The sequence below is a fragment of the Erigeron canadensis genome, chromosome 2 (genome assembly GCF_010389155.1).
Source record: "Erigeron canadensis isolate Cc75 chromosome 2, C_canadensis_v1, whole genome shotgun sequence".
In the NCBI taxonomy this organism is placed as follows: domain Eukaryota; kingdom Viridiplantae; phylum Streptophyta; class Magnoliopsida; order Asterales; family Asteraceae; genus Erigeron; species Erigeron canadensis.
The window spans coordinates 46,616,589-46,637,444 of NC_057762.1; the positions used below are offsets into that span (position 1 = coordinate 46,616,589).

At 34.4% G+C, this 20,856-nt stretch overlaps 2 protein-coding genes across 3 annotated transcripts; one reads left to right on the top strand and one right to left on the bottom strand.

Moving 5' to 3' along the window:
* The first annotated feature begins 952 nt into the window (after positions 1-952).
* Positions 953-9,612, top strand: LOC122587120 (nuclear pore complex protein NUP107). Of its 2 annotated transcripts, none has more exons than XM_043759203.1 (24): positions 953-1,114; positions 1,245-1,540; positions 1,605-1,674; positions 2,206-2,321; positions 2,480-2,511; positions 2,639-2,764; positions 2,943-3,101; positions 3,329-3,421; positions 3,492-3,659; positions 3,795-3,893; positions 3,975-4,195; positions 4,293-4,350; positions 5,188-5,276; positions 5,552-5,683; positions 5,867-5,989; positions 7,151-7,264; positions 7,375-7,563; positions 7,858-8,032; positions 8,109-8,253; positions 8,325-8,527; positions 8,611-8,752; positions 8,922-9,082; positions 9,200-9,316; positions 9,420-9,612. In XM_043759203.1, the coding sequence occupies exons 1-24, from the start codon at positions 1,035-1,037 to the stop codon at positions 9,486-9,488; spliced, it is 3,177 nt and encodes a 1,058-aa protein (XP_043615138.1). In that variant the 5' UTR covers positions 953-1,034; the 3' UTR covers positions 9,489-9,612. The 2 variants fall into 2 exon arrangements, with proteins under 2 accessions (XP_043615138.1, XP_043615139.1); XM_043759204.1 differs by having other exon boundaries at positions 8,331-8,527.
* Positions 9,613-11,174: 1,562 nt separating this feature from the next.
* Positions 11,175-18,992, bottom strand: LOC122588385. Its single transcript, XM_043760491.1, has 9 exons — positions 18,885-18,992; positions 13,826-13,980; positions 13,644-13,723; positions 13,503-13,535; positions 12,810-12,861; positions 12,595-12,706; positions 12,400-12,498; positions 12,184-12,311; positions 11,175-12,103 (listed from the first exon to the last, which is right to left on the bottom strand). The coding sequence occupies exons 1-9, from the start codon at positions 18,990-18,992 to the stop codon at positions 11,275-11,277; spliced, it is 1,596 nt and encodes a 531-aa protein (XP_043616426.1). The 3' UTR covers positions 11,175-11,274.
* Between the last annotated feature and the right edge of the window lie 1,864 nt (positions 18,993-20,856).

The following is a 20,856-nucleotide window of genomic DNA, read 5'->3' on the forward strand; positions in this document are numbered from 1 at the left end:
TGTATCACCACCATCATTGGGTTTGTGTTTTCATTTGTTAATAATAGTGATAAAAATGAAAAGCATTAGGAAAGTTTCAAACAAAAAATACGGGTGGCTTGAGACTGAATGATTACATAGGATTATGAGGTGTGAATATGATAAATTATTGTTGACATGAATTGAAGTTTCACATGAAAAAGGTATAATGGTCATAATATAAGATCCATTTGATAAAATAGATATAAATGGGTAAATTTGTATATTTTAAAGAAAAAATTGTTAACGAAAGTTAGCCTAGCTGGTCAGAGGCACTTTCGAATTTACTCAAGGTCTTGAGTTTGATCCTTCGGGATGACAAACCTTGGGTTTTTCCCTCTGAATATTTGTAACGACGGTTCATGCTCAACATCTCGTTGTCAAGGGTACGTGCAAGACTTCACTATTATACAGTGAGGTTTTCTCGTTGCCGTATACCAAATGGATGTTCGAAAAAAAGAGAGAAAATTGGATATATATGTAATTTTAAATTTTGATCGGTGATATTGATAATTTTGATAGTATATTTGGATATATATGCAATTGCCCTATGTATTAAAATTTACGAGCATGGTACCCGCGCAATGCGGCGGTGGTGGTGGGGAAGGCGTTATAGTGGTGTCGGTGTCAAGTGGTGTAAGTTGATGTAATTGTGATAAATTTAGAAGATAAGAGCTTAAAGTATTAATTATTAAATTAAACTATTAAAGGTTTAGAATGTAAATTCTAATTCATTAAGGGCAAAACATAAAAAGTAAGGGTAATTTTTGTAATTGAAAGATAGAATTACCTAAAATAAAAATAGACTATTTCCTAAAAGACAAAGAAGAAAAGTGATCGGTACGTATATAAGCGATAGTTAAAGGACTGGTGTAGTAAATTATACTATGCTCATTAAAAAAAGGGAAACACAGCATTGGCCTTCTTCCTTGTGCTGCTCATTAAAAAGACAGAGTAGGGTTTGTGTTGTCAAAACTCACACACAAATCAATCAAATAAATAAATAAAAAACCGGGATGAACATCGATATGGATACTTCCCCCAGTTATTTTGATCCTCATGATTTATCCGACCGCGAACGTTTTCGCCGTTACGGGTATGTTCTCTCCCCCAATTCCATTTAAAATTCTGATTTATTATTTGATTGATGTTATACCTTCTTTTTGATATTTCTAATTATGTTGTAATGTGCATTTAAGTTGATAAGTATATTATTATATGTACAGGAAAAGGCTCTCCCCTTCACCGCACCAAGAAAACTATCAATCCAAATTCACAAACGCTGCTTTATTTCTTGATAATATTAAACGACAAGTTGTTGACCACCATCACTACGACGGCGACGGCGATCACTCCACCCATCGATCTTCTTCCAAAAGGAGATCACCGTCCACAGATGGCAGCCTCGGTGGTCGACGACATTCCTTGAAAGTAGTCAAGCATGAGGAAGATTCATCTTCAGTGGACAGCGGAGATACTACATTTTCTTTATTCGCATCTCTCTTCGATTCTGCACTTCAAGGTCATATTTTTACTTTTCAAATTAAAAAAAGATGGTGCTATAATCATATGTATATATTATGCAGGATTGATGTCTATCCCTGATTTGATATTAAGGCTTGAAGAAGCATGCCGCAATGTCTCAGAAACAATTAAGTATGTCTCTCATTCCCCTAAATAGTTGATATGTTTGTCACTTTCTCTTTTGTGTGACATTAAACAAAGAAAATCATCTCCCTTCATTCCATAATAAGTATGCATTTTCTATTTCTCGATATCAAACCCCCCTTGTATATCAAATGGAATGTTGGACTCTAAATGTTTGTTTTGGTATATTATATACTAATAAAAAACAAATATCTGCATCATCCAAAAATAGGGATAAAATAAGAGTTTTTTTTTTTTGACAAAATTCAATAGGATCATCAATATATATTGATGACAGCGTGTAGACCAACAAATAATACTAGACCGAAACAGAAATTCATATTCTCACTATGTATCACAATGAAATGTTTTCTGAAAAATTGAATTTTTGGCACTATTGGAGTTATGCTTTTAAGTTCCTACAGAGGTATTCTTGCTTTCGTTCTGCCATCACTAAATATAATATCTATTTTGCTTACTAAATTGGGGCAAATAATCTACGTTACCATTGATCGCACTATGTTTTTTGTTCTTTTACAGTAACAGTTGTAGTGAGAGACATAGGATTGTTGAGGACAAACTGATGAGGCAAAAGGCTAGGATGCTACTCGATGAAGCTGCTTCTTGGTCGCTTTTGTGGTATCTATATGGGAAAGGCATGATTCATTACCTGTACCTCAGTATTCATTTGTGATGTACCTTTGTGGTATCCCTTTCTAAGTTTTTTATATCCTGATCTCACGACATCGGTTATTGTTATTATTATCCCTTTTTATGTGTCTTATATCTTTGTCACTTTTCGACTCTTGTACAGGAAACGAGGAGCTTCACGAGGATTTAATGATGGTATCAAGCTTATATTTTTGGTCAAATTTCTAGTCATTTTACTGATTCCTGGAATCTTGCATCTCTGAGTTTTCTCTCTATAAAGAAAGGCTTGTTCTATTGGTTTCATTTTGATTCTTTACTTCAGTTGCCAACAACTTCACATCTGGAGGCTTGCCAGTTTGTTGCTCAAGATCATAAAGCTCAGTTATGCCTTAGACTTATCCAATGGCTTGAAGGATTAGCCTCCAAAGCCCTAGATTTGGAGTACAAGGTGATGGTTTATATAGTTTTGAATTAGTTCATATGTAGTGCCATATCAGAATTGCTTATGCATTGATGGTGTGACATAATATAAGCTTGTCTGTAATGAAGTTGTTTGAGCATATTATCTCTAAAATACATCCAGCTTTGGTTTGTTAATGTCATCCGTGTATTGTTTTTTGTTGCAGGTACGTGGCTCTCATGTTGGCACACATCTCCCTACCTCTGGAGTTTGGAATCATACCCAAAGGTTTCTAAAGAAAGGCTCCTCAAACGAAAAGATTGTTGACCATTTGGATTTTGATGCTGCAACCCGTGAACATGCTCAACCACTACATGATGACAAGGTATCTTTTCTGTTACTATAGTTGATGCTGTAGCTCGTGAAGAAACTGTATATTGCTATAAAATGCTATTTAGTGAGTTGTTCAAAACAGCTGTCAGTGACATGTTGTTTGCAATTTCGAGTTCTTAAGTTAAGTAGACTTCATTTAAGGAAGACATGCTATGAAGATTGTATATTGTTTAGTGTATTTTTTTAAATTATATCAAATCAATCTCTATATCCAAACAGAAACAAGATGAATCTCTACTGGAAGATGTGTGGATCCTATTAAGGGCTGGAAGGTTGGAAGAGGCATGCAATCTTTGCCGTGCTGCAGGACAGGTAGGCATATTGAATTTTCTTATTTATTTTTTGTTTATTTCTGTGTTTTAATGGCCACTGACGTGCACAGTCATGGAGGGCGGCAACCTTGTGCCCTTTTGGAGGGCTGGATCATACTCCTTCTATCGAAGCACTTGTAAAGAATGGGAGGAACAGATCTTTGCAAGCTACTGAATTGGAAAGTGGTATGAATCATCAGCGCCGTCTCTGGAAATGGGCTTCATATTGTGCATCAGAGGTATGAGGAGTGTAACAATTTATGTAGTTTATTACCGTTAAATGGTCTAATTTCTTAACTGTTCGAATTTTATCAAGTGGATTATGTGTTCATACAGACTAATAGATGTCTTTTGTGTTTTATATGCAAATCAAGAAAATTGCAGAGGAAGAGAGTGGGAAGTTTGAAGCAGCAATATATGCGGTAAATTGCAGTAACGTGAACCGTATATTACCCATGTGTACTGACTGGGAGGTATTATATTGTCAACAAGATGCCTCTGTATTAGTCAAGTATATGAAATCATTTCTAAGCTTCTGAGCTTGGTAATTGCAGTCTGCTTGCTGGGCTATGACTAAGTCATGGCTTGACGTTCAAGTTGATGGGGAATTATCTCACCGACAACCTGAAAGAAGTTCTGGTGATGCAACTGAATTAAGCCTTGAACATGGGGATCTAAATTCTCAATCATATCTTGGACCAGATAATTGGCCACTTCAAGTCTTAAAGCAACAGCCACATGATCTTTCTTCTCTTCTTCAAAAGCTTCATTCAAGGTAGATAAGCTGGGATTTCTAAAGTGCAGTATGCTGGAATTTGTGATGACCACCTGCTTGTTATTTATCTATGTGTTTTTGTTTTTTAATGATTTAGCGAGTCGGTACATGAAGCTGTTAGTCGGGAATGCAAGGAGCCACACCGTCAGATCGAGGTTAGCATCTTTTCCTCCCTTTTACATTTATCCAAAATTTGGATAGAAATAATTGGTGTTCCTTGTTTATGTGTTTTCTTGCTATTGGTATTTGTTAGTGGTACTTCTGTTTCTTAAAAGGTAACCTTTGGATGTATAATTCTCTATGGCTACTAAGCCTGGATACATGATAAGTAAGCTCATTTATTAAAAAGATATTCTTTATATAGGTTGGGATTAAGTTGCAAAAAGAAAGATTAATATACACATTATAATCGATCAATGCAATATACTGTTTGATCCAATTTAAACACACTCACCATTTTCTTGTCAAGTTTTTCACTTTGTCAATGGCGAGTAGATTTGCATTAATTGGTTACAAGAAGGTTAGTATTTTGCATTGAATGACAAATATGTACTACAAGAAGAATGCCCAATCCCATTGTTGTGCAGGGTGTGGAGACGGTATGATGTAGACAGTCATATCCCTATCTCAGGGTAGAGAAATTATTTTGAGAAAAACCTCCGGCTTACTAGGTATCATATATAGTTTGAGTTTTAAGAGGTGTCTTTAGGATACTAAAATGTCGTATTAAATAAATGGAGCTAATAACAACACATTTTACATGGTCTACAATTAACGTGCATCTGATTTAGTAAATATGTACGTTGAATGGTAAAACGGATGTATGATGTTTGGATAGGTACAAATGTGCAGCTTTCCCCTTTGAGTAATTGTGGAAGTGTGTATATATGTTTATGTATGGATTTGTTAGTGCCTGATCAACATTTTCAAGCTGGTGTATCTCGAGGGTATACTTCTTTTGCTGTTACGTCTGACCCAATGTTTTTGTACAGATGTGTCTAATGATGGTTGATATTCCTCGTCTACTTGACCTTATTTGGTCATGGATATCTTCTTCTGCAGGCGATGAAGATTTCTTCAGGTAATAGGCTTTCCTGGTATATTTATTGCTGAACTTTAATATCCTTTATTTCCTGACACCTTCATGGTTCTTTGCAAGAGAAAAAGGTGGAATTGTTTTTGGCACCACATTCTTTTGTACGTTAAATAGCGTAGTTATCTAGTAAATCAACTTGCTATAAGGGGTATGGAAGGCTTATACCCATGTCAGTTTGATAAATCTTATGGGGTGGTTATATTGTCTTATTATAAAGGAGGTGTTAGTGAGTCCATATCTTCTATTGTAATATTGGTCAGGCCTCATGGTGATCCTCGGATGATCCGTTTCGGTGCACATTTAGTTCTCGTACTTCGTCATTTACTTGCTGATGAGATGGATGATGCTTTCAAGGAGAAGATAATGACACTTGGCGACCTGATTCTTCACATGTGAGTATTTCTGTCTTATATGTCTAGCAGGTAGGATGGTCTTTATTTCATATATCAGTAGTTAAAATGTTATCTTTGGATTTTACTAATGTCAACACAGAGTTGTCATTGGGAAACCCAATCAGCTTCCTTGTGTGATTCATATAATTTTTGAAGTTATCTGACTGGTGCATCTGTTGGCAGGTATGTGATGTTTCTTTTCTCAAAACAACATGAGGAGTTGGTTGGAATCTATGCATCTCAGCTTGCACGACATCGTTGCATTGATCTGTTTGTACATATGATGGAGTTACGGCTGAATGGCAGGTGAGTTCAATTATGCTTATTGGCCTCCTGATTATCTCATTATCAGCTTAATCTTTTATATTTGATGTCGTGGATTAAGCGTTAAACGTCTCTTATGAGATTTGGTCAGTTATTGCTTCCTTAGCTTTGATGTTGTGGTTTACAAAAAGCTTTGTTCTTAATAGTTATTGTTCCAAGTTTACCAATTACACGTCGTTTCAAGATATTGATTTTGCTCCCAAGTGTTTTCATATCTGGTATGCTAAGGGGAAATTTAGGTATTTGATAATAAGTTAAGGAATGGAGGATTATTATTGATGTTATCACTCATCCTTTTTTGTATGGGGAGTGATATATCTACATTATTTTTTTGCCATTCACAACAAATGTACATGTTATACTGTACGGTGTACAACTGTACAAAACATGCATTGTTGTAAATGGCTAAAAATTGTTGTAGATAACTAGATATATCACTTCCTTTTTTTGTACAAATGGCAAATTATCTAAAATCTATAATCATAATACATTATGAAGATTTTACATCTTTGTTCAAACTGACAACATCAAGATTGAAATTTACTAATGTACTCTTACAACTTAAATTTAATCAATAGTTTCTTATACATTTAGTCAAACTTCTCAATTCTATAATTTACTCATTTAATTACCAACTTGTTTTATTTTAGTTATGTTTTTTAATCTAATTATTAAAATCACATTTACTCATAGAATGACCAACTTGTTTTATTTTAGTGATGTTTTTTAATTTTAATCATGAAAATCTCACACAAATATTATTTATAAGAATAAATGGATTTTATGAAGTTTAAAAATTAAAATACACATAAATTATCATTAAATATTCAAACCTAAACTATCCTTAATTAAATTAACATATTAACATGCTATCTTTTGTACTAACCATCGAAAAGTTCCAACACCGCCAATGAATAACAAATCGTGCTATCTTTCGTGCTACTATGAATAACAATTTTGCGTATTTAACAAATCGTGTTATCTTTCGTGCTAGCATGAATAAAAAAAGTTCCAAGTTTTTATATAGGTGTCATTGTGAATCAACAATGATATTGATGTGTTTATAAACTGTATCACATGCTCTATTTATTGCCTGGCGCCCCTATATTTTTTAATGTTTCGCTTCATGCCTTTTATTGGCAGTGTTCATGTCAGATATAAGATCTTTCTCTCTGCCATAGAGTACCTACCATTTTCTCCTGGGGCTGATTCAGATTGTAGTTTTGACAAAGGAAGCTTTGAAGAAATTATTGAAAGGTTTTTATTTTTTTCCATATAATTTTAATGTTCCTGAGAAGTTGTTGTCACATGTTTTTTATCAATATTATATTGCTATCATCAGCTTTTGTTTGCTGTTTCTTTAACAGGGTTTTATCAAGATCACGCGAAGTGAAAGCTGGAAAATATGATGGTACAGCTGACGTGGCAGAACAATGTCGGTTGCAGAGTCTTCAAAAAGCTATGGTCATTCAGTGGCTTTGCTTTACACCGCCCTCAACCATTAATGATGCTACAAGGGTCGGCACAAAACTTCTTCTCCGAGCATTGATGCACAGGTAACCCTTTTTCTGAAATTCTATTGTCTTGTAGAGTGAAGCTTCATGGACGCACATTGTATTTCAACTATTGCTGTTGTCTTACTGGTTTTGCCTAAAAGGAAAATGATTAATCAACCTAATTGGTGTGCCTAAAGATATGCCTAAAACTTTAAGAATTTGACATGTGGATTTCACTAATTCTCTTTCCTAATCTTGCCCCCTGATTTTTCCATATGTTATCATCTTACAATTAGGCACATCTTTAGGAGGAAAATCATGCTAATATTCTGTGTCAAAACTCCTGTCTTTCAGCAATGTATTGTTCCGGGAATTTGCTTTGATTTCTATGTGGAGAGTTCCAGCAATGCCCATTGGGGCTCATACATTGCTTAGCTTGCTTGCCGAGCCATTGAAGCATCCATCAGAAACTTTGCTTTCCACAGAGAACTCTGATGTTTCTGATAGTTTGAGAGAGTTCGAGGATTGGGTATGCTTATGAACCTTTTTACCCATTTTTGCGCTATGTAGTTTGTTGAAGACTTATAATTTATATTGTTCACTAGAATGAGTACTACTCCTGTGATGCTACTTACCGCAAATGGCTACAAGTTGAGTTGGATAATGCTGGAGATGTATCAATTGAAGAAAAACAAAGGGCTACTGTGGTAGCTTTGGAAACATTATCCTCGTCGATGGCATTGCTACTGAGTGAGACTATTCTCTTTGTGTTTGTTTTTTCCCAAGTATTTGTTCATAAATAATTGCTAATTAAATTGTAGGAGAAGAGAACCCATGGTTGGTCCCTACGGAGGATGAAATCTATGAAGTAGTGGAACCTACAAACCTTGAATTGCATGCGACTGCAATGCTTTGTTTACCTTCTGGTGAATGCATGTCTCCGGATGCCACATTGTGCACAGCGCTTACAAGTGCCCTCTATTCTTCAGTAAGCGACGAAGTTGTGTCAGAGCGTCAGTTACTGGTATGTTCCCTTTTATAATTCTGATACAAAGCAACTATTTTACTGATACAGCTCTCCCATTCTAAATCTCGTGATCTGTCCAGGTTAATGTATCTATCTCTACAAAGGACGGTTGCTGTATTGAGATTGCCCTCCGATGCTTGGCAACAGAGTATGATGGATTTGGTCCGAATAAACTTGCTGATGGCGGTATTCTCGCTGCAGTTATTGCTGCCGGGATTAAAGGTAAATTAAGAAATGTTGACACATGTTTAATCTGGATTCGACATTATGTAGGCAACTGCTTACATGAGGCTCTTTTGTGTCATGTGATTGAGGTGTGATAAGGTTTATGGAGAATACTGAAGTCACTTGATCTTTGGTCACCATTGATAGCAATTTTTTTGTATTGCAGGTGAACTGGCTCGTTTTCAAGCAGGTGTAACGATGGAAATCTTCAGACTAGATGCTTGGTACTCCGGAAGTGATGGCTCTCTAGGAAGCCCGGCAACATATATCATGCGGGGTTTGTGTCGCCGGTGTTGTATCCCAGAAGTCATTCTTCGGTGTATGCAGGTACACCTTTTCGCAAATGTTTCATTTGTCATGATTATCAATACACGTATCTCTTTTGATGTGGGTTAGAACTCAATAAACGTCTTCTTTTTTTACTTTTTACTTTTTAATTTGCAGGTTTCTGTTTCTCTTATGGAGTCTGGCAATGCTCATGAAAAGCACGACGAATTAATCGAATTAGTTGCTAGCTCAGAAACTGGGCTTCTACACCTATTTAGCGAGAACCAGTTGCAGGTGATTTTGCATTCGAGTTATTTTCTTATTTGAATCTCAGAATCTTTGACATCCAAGTTTATGTACTTATTGGTCGAAGTTTTGATATGTGTTCTTTTATCAGGAATTTTTGTTATTTGAGAGGGAATACTGTACATGGAAGATGGAGCTTCTTGAACAACCGGCTTCTTGAGTTCTGTATTCATGTATTTCACTTGTATAATTTATGGCTAATCATTAGTGTTTTGTGAAATTTGAAAACTTATGTTATTGTTAGATATTTGTTTTCATAGCATTCGTTGCCAGTGTATTTAGAAGTTTCTGTCTTCTTTTTTAAACATAGAATTTGAAAAAAGTTTTCATGTTGTGAAGGAAAAAAAAAACCATTCGAAATGAAAATTTCACAAGTTTTAAGTTTATAACTACAATATAGAAAGAATAATTTCCTTGCAGAGGTTGTGTTTTCTTCTAGAATTTCAAAGAAAACAGGAAAGTGTGCGTATTTAAGAAAGAAAAAAGGTTAAGAAAGATGAAAATCCCAATTTTCTTAATTTGTTTATTGTAAATATAAATATAACTCAAATAACGGCCACTCACTATTTCGAACGTTTTCTAAGTTAAAATAGAAAAAGGGATGTTTTCATTGATTTCATCTTTTAGGAAAATGAAGATGAAAGGAGTGGTGGTTATTTCTACAAAACACGCCCCCCGAGTCATTCCAGCTTGAATGAGTAAGCTTTTATCTGAGTCAGAGCATAAAAATATGATCTCGCAATATATATATAAACTTTCCCTAGAATTATATTGTTGCCTTAGTTGTATACAGTGCCAACTCTGTTACCCAAAATGTGTTGCTTTTGTTAACATCTGTTTTACTTGTAGTTTCTAGCCATAGGAAAATGAAATAAGCAAATTAGTAAATTCAACGACATGATATCTTCAGAAATAAAATGGAAAATGAACCAAGATCTCAAGTCAGATTAGGGGATTTCATGTACTTTAGAAAGGAAAATCCATAAGTACTTACTAGTTAGTTCAAGTGGTTGAGCACCTGCCTTACAAGCAGAAGGTCTTGAGTTCAAGACTTGGGAAGTACATAGAAAGTTTTTCTATGAAGGTTTGGCTTGGGTATACCCAGACTTAAGTATGAGGAGGCAGGGTTTACCCCTATTGATCGTCGTACCTTCGGGCGGATTAGTAGGGGTATTTGAAATAGACATTTCTACTTCGAGGGAGCTCTTTAGCGCGGACCCGGTTAAGACAACGTATGTTAGACCTCCCGCTGTCGAATCGCGACACGAAGTTTTCAAGCGAAATTCATCTTTCAAAAGAAAAAAGGAAATCCATAATGTAAAAAAAAAAAAAAGAAAGGAAATCCATAATGTAAAAAAAAAAAAAAGAAAGGAAATCCATAACTTTAGCTTCATTACTAAGGTTCTTTCTTTGGAAACACACTGGCACTATACAAAGGTAAAAGAGTGAGATATCAACACTTTTAAACTAAATGATCTTTTGCAAAGCTATACGGTACTAGTTATAGGTAATGAGGTCTTATTCCAACAAAATTCTTATAGAGATGCTAATCAACCTTATAGAGATGCCAAATTAGCACCACCCAACAATCACCCAACATCGACAACACACCCGAAACAATAACCCCACTAACTAAACCCCACAATACCCCAATACCCAACAAAAAGAAAAGTAATATCAAACAGTACTCCCAAACGACACCACGACCCCTTCCACCCCGGGCGACCCTCCGAGCACCCTATGTCGAAGAGGACGACGCCGACGACACCACCACCGATTACATATGCTCTATCATTGCCTGTGTTGGTGTGTATGTATGAAAGTTTGAGCACGTGGTACACAATCATTCATAAAAAATTGGCATCAAAATCCTGGGCATGGATTAAAAATCCATTCTAACATAATTGTTCCTGAAAATAAAAAAGTAAAGCCAGAAAAATGCACAATCAGTGCAGATATTTGCAGTTAGTTCCGTAGTGGCACCTTCCTTGGGTATAGTATCTACACAACTGTTGCCTCTGTCCTTGATAGCCACCCGTTGGTGTATGGTGGTGGTTGTTTCCTTGATGGAAATTATAGCTTTCTCGTGGATTCCGAGTAAGGTATGTATTTGCTCTATGATCATATTCATGCCTTCCAAATTCTCTAGAAGGATAGAAGTGTGTACTTTGTTCTGCCTGGAAGCTTTTTCTAAAGGGACTATGTGGCTCACCTCGAACTGGATTTCTCAAATCATTAGGGATGATGGCTTGTTCCACCAGAAAGCTTCTTCTAAAAGGACTTCGAGGATATCCTCTAACTGGACTTCTGACATCATTAGGGATGATGTTTTGTTTGACTTGAAAGCTTCTTCTGATAGGACGAGGTGGCTCCCGTCTAACTGGACTTCTGAAACCAGCAGGGACGATGTTTTGTTCTACTTGAAAGTTTTTTCTAACAGGACTATGTGGCTCCCTTCTAACTGGACTTCTGAAATCATTATAGTTGATGTTTTGTTCTACTTGAAAGCTTCTTTTAAAAGGACTATGTGGCTCCCGTCTAACTGGGCTTCCCAAATCATTAGGGATGATGTTTTCTTTATATGTACCTCCATGATTATTGTGAGTATTGCTCTTCAATGAACAGTTTCCTAAATCTCCTTTACATGGTGCACCTCCCTGTTGAATCGAAATATTTTGCAGGTCAGGCTTTCTTGGGTTCTCTGAAGAAATCATCGTGTGGATTAGGGATGTCGCTGTTTTCTTCTCATCCTTTTGGATGTTCCCGTTTGATGCCCTGAGATGAAACTGTATTGGTAAACCATTCTTATATTTTTTTTTGTGCTACCATACCAAAAACCAAGCTCGCGAATTTACCTATTTTCCCTGAGTGCTTTCTTCTTTTCCTTCTCCTGCAAACGAGCTTCCCTGTTAAGTCGTGCTGCATCACCTCTAGAATGTTTTTCAGATAAAATTTTCCTCCTTTGGCTTTCATCTTCCCATCTCTAGATTTGAAGAGGATGGTTGGCTAGTTCAGATGTTGCCAAAGGAAACACGAAAAATATAAAAAATTGAAAAAACAACAATACATACCTGTCTCATTGTCTTTAACCTATAAAGGTTTCTGCCTTTGATGAGTAAAGGATGAAGGGGAGGAAGTGGCTTCTCCCCTTTGCTCCATAACACCTCAATCTAACAAGTACAAACATACAATTTAGAATCTACAAATATAAAGGGTAGAGAATATTTGAGTACGACATGTAAGAAAGTCAGTTATCTTTGGCTCACAGTAAATGTATGTTGTTGCTTAGCAGCACCATAGCTTTCTTTTACAATCCTACCGGAAACAACCCTTGTGCCACATGGAGGACCGGTAGCACTCCTTGAGGCCACGTTAAACCTGAAAGACGAACGAGCAAAATAATTTAATTAACCGGTTGTTACCCGAGAGTGCCAAAACATAAGACAAAAACCGATAGCCGTATTCATGAATGAATCCTTACGTTTCATAAACATTTTGCTCAAACATAACAATATCTCCTGTGCATGCATCACCTGCAACAGATTTATATTATTGTATGACCAAAAATAGAAAAGATAAAACGCTTGGACCCAGCAGACAGGTATTTCTTCTTTTCAGATTCTCGGCAGACAGTATGATTTTCTAAACATTTCTCATTTTCCACCTTGCACTCATTTGTGGCCGGAGGTCCCTATGGAAGCAGTCTCTCTACCTTTGTGTAGAGGTAAGACGGTCTACAGCTTACCTCCCCCATACCCCGCGCAGGGATTGGGTCCTGTTGTTGTAGACTTGATTTCAAAAGCAATACATACCTTTAGAATTCATAAAAAAACTGGAAGCAGGGTATTTATGTTCGCCTTCACCATTCATTATGCTGAAACCAAGCAGCAGCAGCAGAAATCGAATATGAAAATCAAGGCTAAAAGTGCTTGGAAATGTATCCAACCTTCAAACATGGGATGGGGTATTGCATGTATCTGGTGGTGTTACTGAACAGCTTATATGGATAGCAAGCAATGGTGGATAAAATGCATTTCCAAGCACTAACTAATTAAATCAAAGGCACGAGGTAAAATAAGAATGAATAAAAACCTAATGTGGTCGTTGATGCGGTGAATGAGGACATGTTTTTTGCCGGTTAATCTCAACCCATGTTTTCTAAGATAAAGCTTACATTGGGCCACTTTCAGTTTCTCCACTTGACCAGCTACAGGCACACACGCAGACATATAAAATATAAATAATCAAAAAGACAAACTTATGTATGCAGATTTAAAAATGTATAGTGGATTGGATTATGGAATAACTAGCCAACCTTGAATGATGCTTTCAACAAACTCAAAACTATTCTGCTGCTGATTATTGGTGGTCCCTATGATACAATTTGATGGAACACTACAGGTCAAACCCCAAATCCTTTTTAGAATGAAATGAATGATACACTACCTACTTATTGGACCCATATATCATTATTCGAAAAAGAGAGGGAAGAATGACCTGCAGCGAGATCTGTTGATGGAGAGTTTAGAAAACTTAGATTCAGTGTGTTGGTGTATGATGTCGAAACTTGGATCCTCCTCCTCCTCCGTCTCCGTGTCTGAATCCAATAATTCTTCTTCGTTTAGAAGAGGATTTGAGGGTGAGTAGTGTGTCTGTGTATTTGGGGGTGGGTTTTGAATTGGCTTTTATCGAAGGGAGGGGTAACGTTCGAATATTAACCCTATTTTTTTTTTTTAGATTCCCCAAATTTATTTAGATAAAAATAATTTTTCAATAAAAAAAATTGAGATAAAAAAAAACTTAATGAATATATACTTTAACTTCTAAATTAACATAAACTACCATTTTATACATTAATAACATAACCTACTCTATGTCGTTATCACGGTACCTTTGGCACTATCACACTAGCGATGCGTGACGCAAACGACTATCTAGTTTAAAAAATATATATAAAATAAAACAATGTCCCATGTCCTTTGAAAATTAAAAAATTATGTACATTCGAGTAAAAGTTAGCCTAAATCATTTTATTGTTTTTCTGTATGTGTTTTACAAAACCTTCGTTAAGGTCTCTCGCAATTTTCATATGTTCTTTTTCATTATCTCTTTAAACACATTCTTTTAATAAAACCTAGATCTTGGTATCTATAGATATTTCCATGAGTAACTAAACAGTTTAGAAAAAGTGAATATGGGGTTATCACACATTTAAGGTTAGATTAAAAATCATTCACCTATGCCATTGGGGTGTTAGCCTAGTGGTCAGGGGTTTTTCCACAAAGTGGTTTCCTTCTGGGTGGTCTCAGGTTCGAATCCTGTCACATGCAAATGTGGTGAGGGGGCCTTAGCAATGTTATACTCATCTAACACATGAGGAGCAAACCCTTTAGGGCATTGCCAGGAGATGAACCGGCATGGGCGCATCCGCGTGGGGGGTGTTAGCCATTTATCCGTTACTGCCTTTCAAAAAAAATAAAATCATTCACCTATAAATATTTTAATATAGCTTGCAAATTATAAAATATTAAGGTACTTGTCTTTTAATTGATTAAAATAATTATATGTGATAAGTTTTAAATCTAAACTTAAATGTTTAATAATCTCATATCCACTTTCTCATATACATATGCAGTTATACACATTCATCAAACTTCTTGTAGACTTTCAAGCCACTGGAGACTTTGTTGAAGTATGGTTGGGTGTTGGGTTTTTTTCAAACCTCTTTTTATACAAAGTTTTATATTTAAAACTTTCAAAAACTTTTAAAAGGTTTTCGGAAGTTGAGACTTTATTTTTAATATATGTATTAAAAAAAGTTACTGTTTTAAAATGAGATAATTTTTATTAACTTGAAACTTTTTAGGCTATTAAAAGCCTCCAAAAACTCCTATAAAATAGTCCCACTAGAATAGGATTTTGTATATATTGTTGATCTTATTACCTCATAAATGTTGTTGTACTTGTTTAAACTTTTCTTTGACATAATAAAATTATGGATTAACTTATATGTTTTTATCTCTTTTTTCACATTAAATTGTATCATATCTGTTTGTTCATACAGGCAGCGTGGTTATAGTAGTCAAAATTGTGTCAGTTAAATATTTTTCTCTTCTGAAAATATGTAAGGAGAGTAACACCTAATTAGAAACATATTATTTGAGGTTAACATATTTATGTTTTAACAGCTATCTACTTAATATACCTGATGGGTGTAAGATATCTTTTATTATCATTATATTTTTTTTATACATACAGTGTAAGGAGTGGTAGACGGTATGGTGAATTTATGGGTTCTGGGTTCATACCGGCGGTAACACCACCACTGGTGTCGAATTTATGGTTGAGCGGTATGCTAAGAAGGTAATATACCCGGTGGTGATAAATGGAGAGAGAAGAGAATACTTAATTTTTTTATTCTTTATTTTCTTCTAATATATAAGTATATGGTATGCGTATGTGTTTATATATATATATATATATATATATATATATGTTTTGTGAATGTATTGCACAAAGAAGATGGCAGTTCTTTCTTTTTACATAATTTTATGTTATTATTATTTTTAAAACAAACCCTATAGCATTGCATATTTACAAATTTAGTTAGTTGTTTACTTGTTTTTACTTTAATTAATTAATGTAAGTTTGTTTCTATTTTATGATATTTAATATATATATATATATGTAATTTGTTTAATTTAGTTAATAAAATGGCATGTTGTTAATTTAAACGAAAAAAAATAATTAAATTTGAAAGGATTGAAAATTTATGAAGTGTCAGTAAAAATGATTGGGAGGTTCAAAGGTTAAATTAAAAGGTTTTTTGTTTCTAAAGGTATCTAATTTGTCCGTTTTTACATTTGGAGGTACCATTCTTTAATTTAGTATAATGTGGGTTATATATTGCAAAACACTGTCTATTTTGAGTATTAAAAATACCATATAGTTTTTTTACACCATCTTAAACAGTTTTGTACACATGGAAATGCCACCTAAGGAATTGATACTTAAAACAATAGCCAAATTTCGTCGCGTTTGTACCAAAATAACCAAGTTTTTTTGAATTGTCACAAAATAGTCATATAAATCGCAATAATTGGACAAAATCGCATAAAGAACCTTAAAGTCGCTACGAGATCTTCAAAATCGCTACGAGATTTTGAAAATCTTTATGAGATTTTGCAAAATCTCCGTATGTTGACTTTGACTTTTTTTTTTTTTTTGTAAAATCGCAATGTGTTTTGTTGTAAAACCACGATTGTATACCGTATATGGGTGAAGAGAGAAAGGTAACAACATGCAGTCATTGTAAAAAACGTGATTATAAAAGGCTGAATTGAGGTGGATCCATGCCATTACAGACATCTTTTCCTCCATCGAGAGAGTATGGATTATCATCAAGATCAAAATCAAAAGGGAAATCAAAATCGACTTCACACTCTTCTTTTTTCGATACTGTTAGCTTAGGGGATTATTAGCATGTCTCCCGTATGTTTCTTATGTATTTGAGGTTTTGTATTCATGGACTATGTAATAATTTAGTATGTTTAAAAAAAAATCTCAATAATCCCAACAAAACACATTGCAATTTTGCAAAAAAAAAAAAAAAAAAAAAAAAAAGTCAAAGTCAACATATTGCAATTTTACAAAATCTCATAGCGATTTTGAAGATCTTGTAGCGATTTTGAAGATCTTATAGGGATTTTAAGGTTCTTTATGCGATTTTGTCCAGTTATTGCGATTTATATGACTATTTTGTGATAATTCAAAAAAATTGACTATTTTGGTACAATCACAACGAAATTTGGCTATTGTCGTGATTTTTTCATTTAAAAAAGACAGAAAAATAAACCATGTTGAGTATATAATTATATATGGTTAGAATTATATAGATGTATGGTCCCAATTCTTTTATCACTTCACACAATATACAAACACTCACTTTCACACCCCTCTCTCCCAGAAATCCAACCAGTCACTGCCAACCGCCACCCCACCTTGCTGGAAAAACGGGGTACACCCCAAAACTTCATGAAAATCATCTCAATCATCATCTAAGCAATAAGGGACAACTACCCAACTTCCAACACAACTAGACACCACCTCTGCCACCACCCAGACTCCCGACCGTCGGTAGGTCACCACGAGCCACCACAATACTCCAACACCATTCTTTGTAGGGTTTTTTCGGTTTCTAACAAAACCCGTCAAAACCCATCTTCTCTTTTGCCCTTATTACGAGGTGTCCTCTTGATCTTAACTAATGAGGGTTCATTATTGGTCGGATTAAAAGAGATGAGCGATACGACCAATGGGAACTTGAAGGGCTGTTTTGCTGATCTAGATGTAGCTTTTTTAACGGTTGCAGATCCGATAAATTTGCCTATTCCAAAAAATATGATAACCGGAAATTGTTGCCAAAAAATTAGTAGTAACGAGTTTATTTTACATATTTTTGTTTGGATTTTACTTATTGTTTTAATGAAAGCACAACCCAATCAACTGCCATCTTGACCATCAAGTTTGAGTCGACTGTGGACGTGCAGATTAATCCATCAAGGATATCGAATGGAACAACACCAACAATACATAGTTGGAGTTCAAATAGAAGATTATTGTGTATTTACTTATTTTTATCATAGATAATGATGATATTTTAGTTTTAAATTAAATTATAAATACTATCTGGTTTTGTTTGTGTATAAATGGTGGATGGCAGAAATGTGTTTGAAGTTAACATGGAAGTCAAGAAGTCAAAGGTCTAACGTGGCATGCTTATATGGCAAAACACCTACAAAACCACTATTACATCTACCAATATACTAAAATAGGATTGTAGCAACCTTTAATCGACATATGGCGTAATATTTAAGCGACATGTGTCCCTCTTAATCTATATCCTAAATTTGCAGTTTCCTAAGGGGGGAGGGAGCCGAACCCTCCAACCTTTTCATCTCCCTTCCAATAACCAATCAAATTACTCAACCTCATTTCAACCCTCCAACCTTTTTTCAACCTTTTTTTAGTGGTAAACGAAACTCCCAACTTTTTTTCATATTTTAATAATTTATTCTTAACATTATAAACTTTACATAACTAACCCTTTTTAATTTATATCTTTTATTAATAACCAAATACATTACATAACACTTAAAAACATTACATTTTAAAAGTAAAAACACACACGTACGTAATAAAAACACACAATACATAACTTAAAAAAAACATAACTACTCTTCATCGTCATCATCATTGATTGACATATTTCCTAATCCGAAGGAATTGAAAATTCCGAAGCCGAAGAAAGTTCTTCGGACGATGATGATGATGAAGATAATGGATTCATATGACGAAAATATGTTAATATTTGTGTTTGAAATGAGAAATATAGAGTAAAAATGATGTTTGGTTGTGTTTTTGGTGGTATACATTCGGCCCTTTATATACAAATTTAAAAAAAAAAAGTTTCCTAGACTTGTCACAAATGGTCCCTGGAGCGTGTAAAGTTGCACCGACAGTCCCTAACGGTCATATGACCGTTTGAAATACTTACACCTTTGGTCCCTGTCGTCCCCAACCCGCTGCGAGAATGAAACTCGCTCAACCAAGCTCGCGCCCATCTCGCGTCCCTTGCAGCCGAAGCTCGTTGAACTCCCGCCATCTCATGGCCATCTCGTGGCCGGCTCCCTCCCCCCTAATACTAAAGTTGTTATATTATATTTGATATTAAACCTTTGGGATAACTTTGTACGTATATAAATACCTAACTTAATAATTTATCTATATTAATTTTCTATTATTAAAGAAGGTATTTATATATATACCTATACTTATACTAAAAATTTATATAATTATTAAATAAGGTATTTATATATATATATTATTTATACTAAAAATTTAGATAAAGACAAAATAGACACTATTCATATCCATTTCCATTATTAAAGAAGGTAATTTATACCTATTCTATATTTATATGTATAATATTAGTAATGTAATAAATTCATGATATACCTATACTTATACTTATCTTTATATATATATCCTAAAAATTAAAACCTAAACATAAAATATCAACACCAATCATTAGTGTTAATTTTATTATTAAACACCAAAACTGTAAAAGGAGAGTAAATCACCTTTTCTTTTTTTCATTTAGTGAAATTTTTATCGGAAAAGAAAACTTTATTCTTTTCGAACAAAAGCAATGACTTTTGAATTTGGTCTTTACTGATTTAAAATCTAGCACTTTTCGGATTTTTAAGATGTGTTTATGTAAACTATCATAAAAAAATGGTAAATGAGTAAGAACTTTTTTGTCTAATGTATCATCTTAATACCCAGAGCACATTAAACTCATGTCCACCCCTGGTTCAGCACCATTATCACAAAGTACAAGATATATTTATTCAATTATCTTTGACAAGATTTGAACATCTTCATCTTATGGATCCATGTGATTACATGCTGACGATACCAATTGATCACATCAATTACTATGAGGACTATCATATTCATACAGTTAAATATAATTTCAATCTGTTAAAATATGATCACGTAAAATGAACGTATGTCCGGAAAGTATTTAAGCCTACGGGGTCACACTTCAACGTGAATGTAACTATAAATTAATTAATATATTAAATGTAATTTATAATTAATTTGATCAAGAAAAACTAACGGAGGTCCGTTAAAAGAGTTAATAGTTAACGGTACTTAACTAACGGACTTAACGAAGAAGAGTTGAAATTAGAAAACAATTAGGAAACCCTCTAGATTGTTCTAGAGGGGGGAGGGGGGGCGGTCGTCCAAGGGTTTCACAAACCCTAAACTTGGTCATCAAGTTTCCTAAACATTATAAATAGAGGCCTAATCTAATTGTTTTCTACACACAATTCATTAGGTTTTCTAAAACCATAAAAATCTCTTCTTCTCTCTCTTTCTTTGGTTCGATCGACTACATCAAGAAAAAAGGGTTTTTGGTTTTTGTTTGGGTCGAAATTTAGAGCTAGGAACAAAGGGTTGTTCGGTTCGTGATCAAGTACTAGCATACATACATTCCAACGTTGTGTGTGAAATCGTAGAGAGGTTTAATTCAAACCTTATCATAAAGGTTTCTTGCTTTATTCTCTCCAATTTAAGGTACACGTTTTCCATCTTGATTAATTAATTAAACTACATAGATCTTGTCTTCCGCTGCGTGCTTTGTGATTTGATTTGATAATAGTTATATAACCCAACACAATCTATATGTGTTCATCAATTTATAATGTATTATAAATTTTTTGACATGTTTTTTTACAAAATTATTCTGGTGGAAGCGTACATGTTTTTAGTTAAAACACTATAATTTTTTAGTTATATGTTTATCGCATATATAGTCAATTCGTAAATCGTACGAGTATTAAAACTAGTAAATCAAATAAAACCAGATAGTGGTTTTGCACCCCACAATATGTGAGCTTTTACAATAGATAACCCACCATATACGAAATTAAAGAATGATACCTCTAAAAGTAAAAATG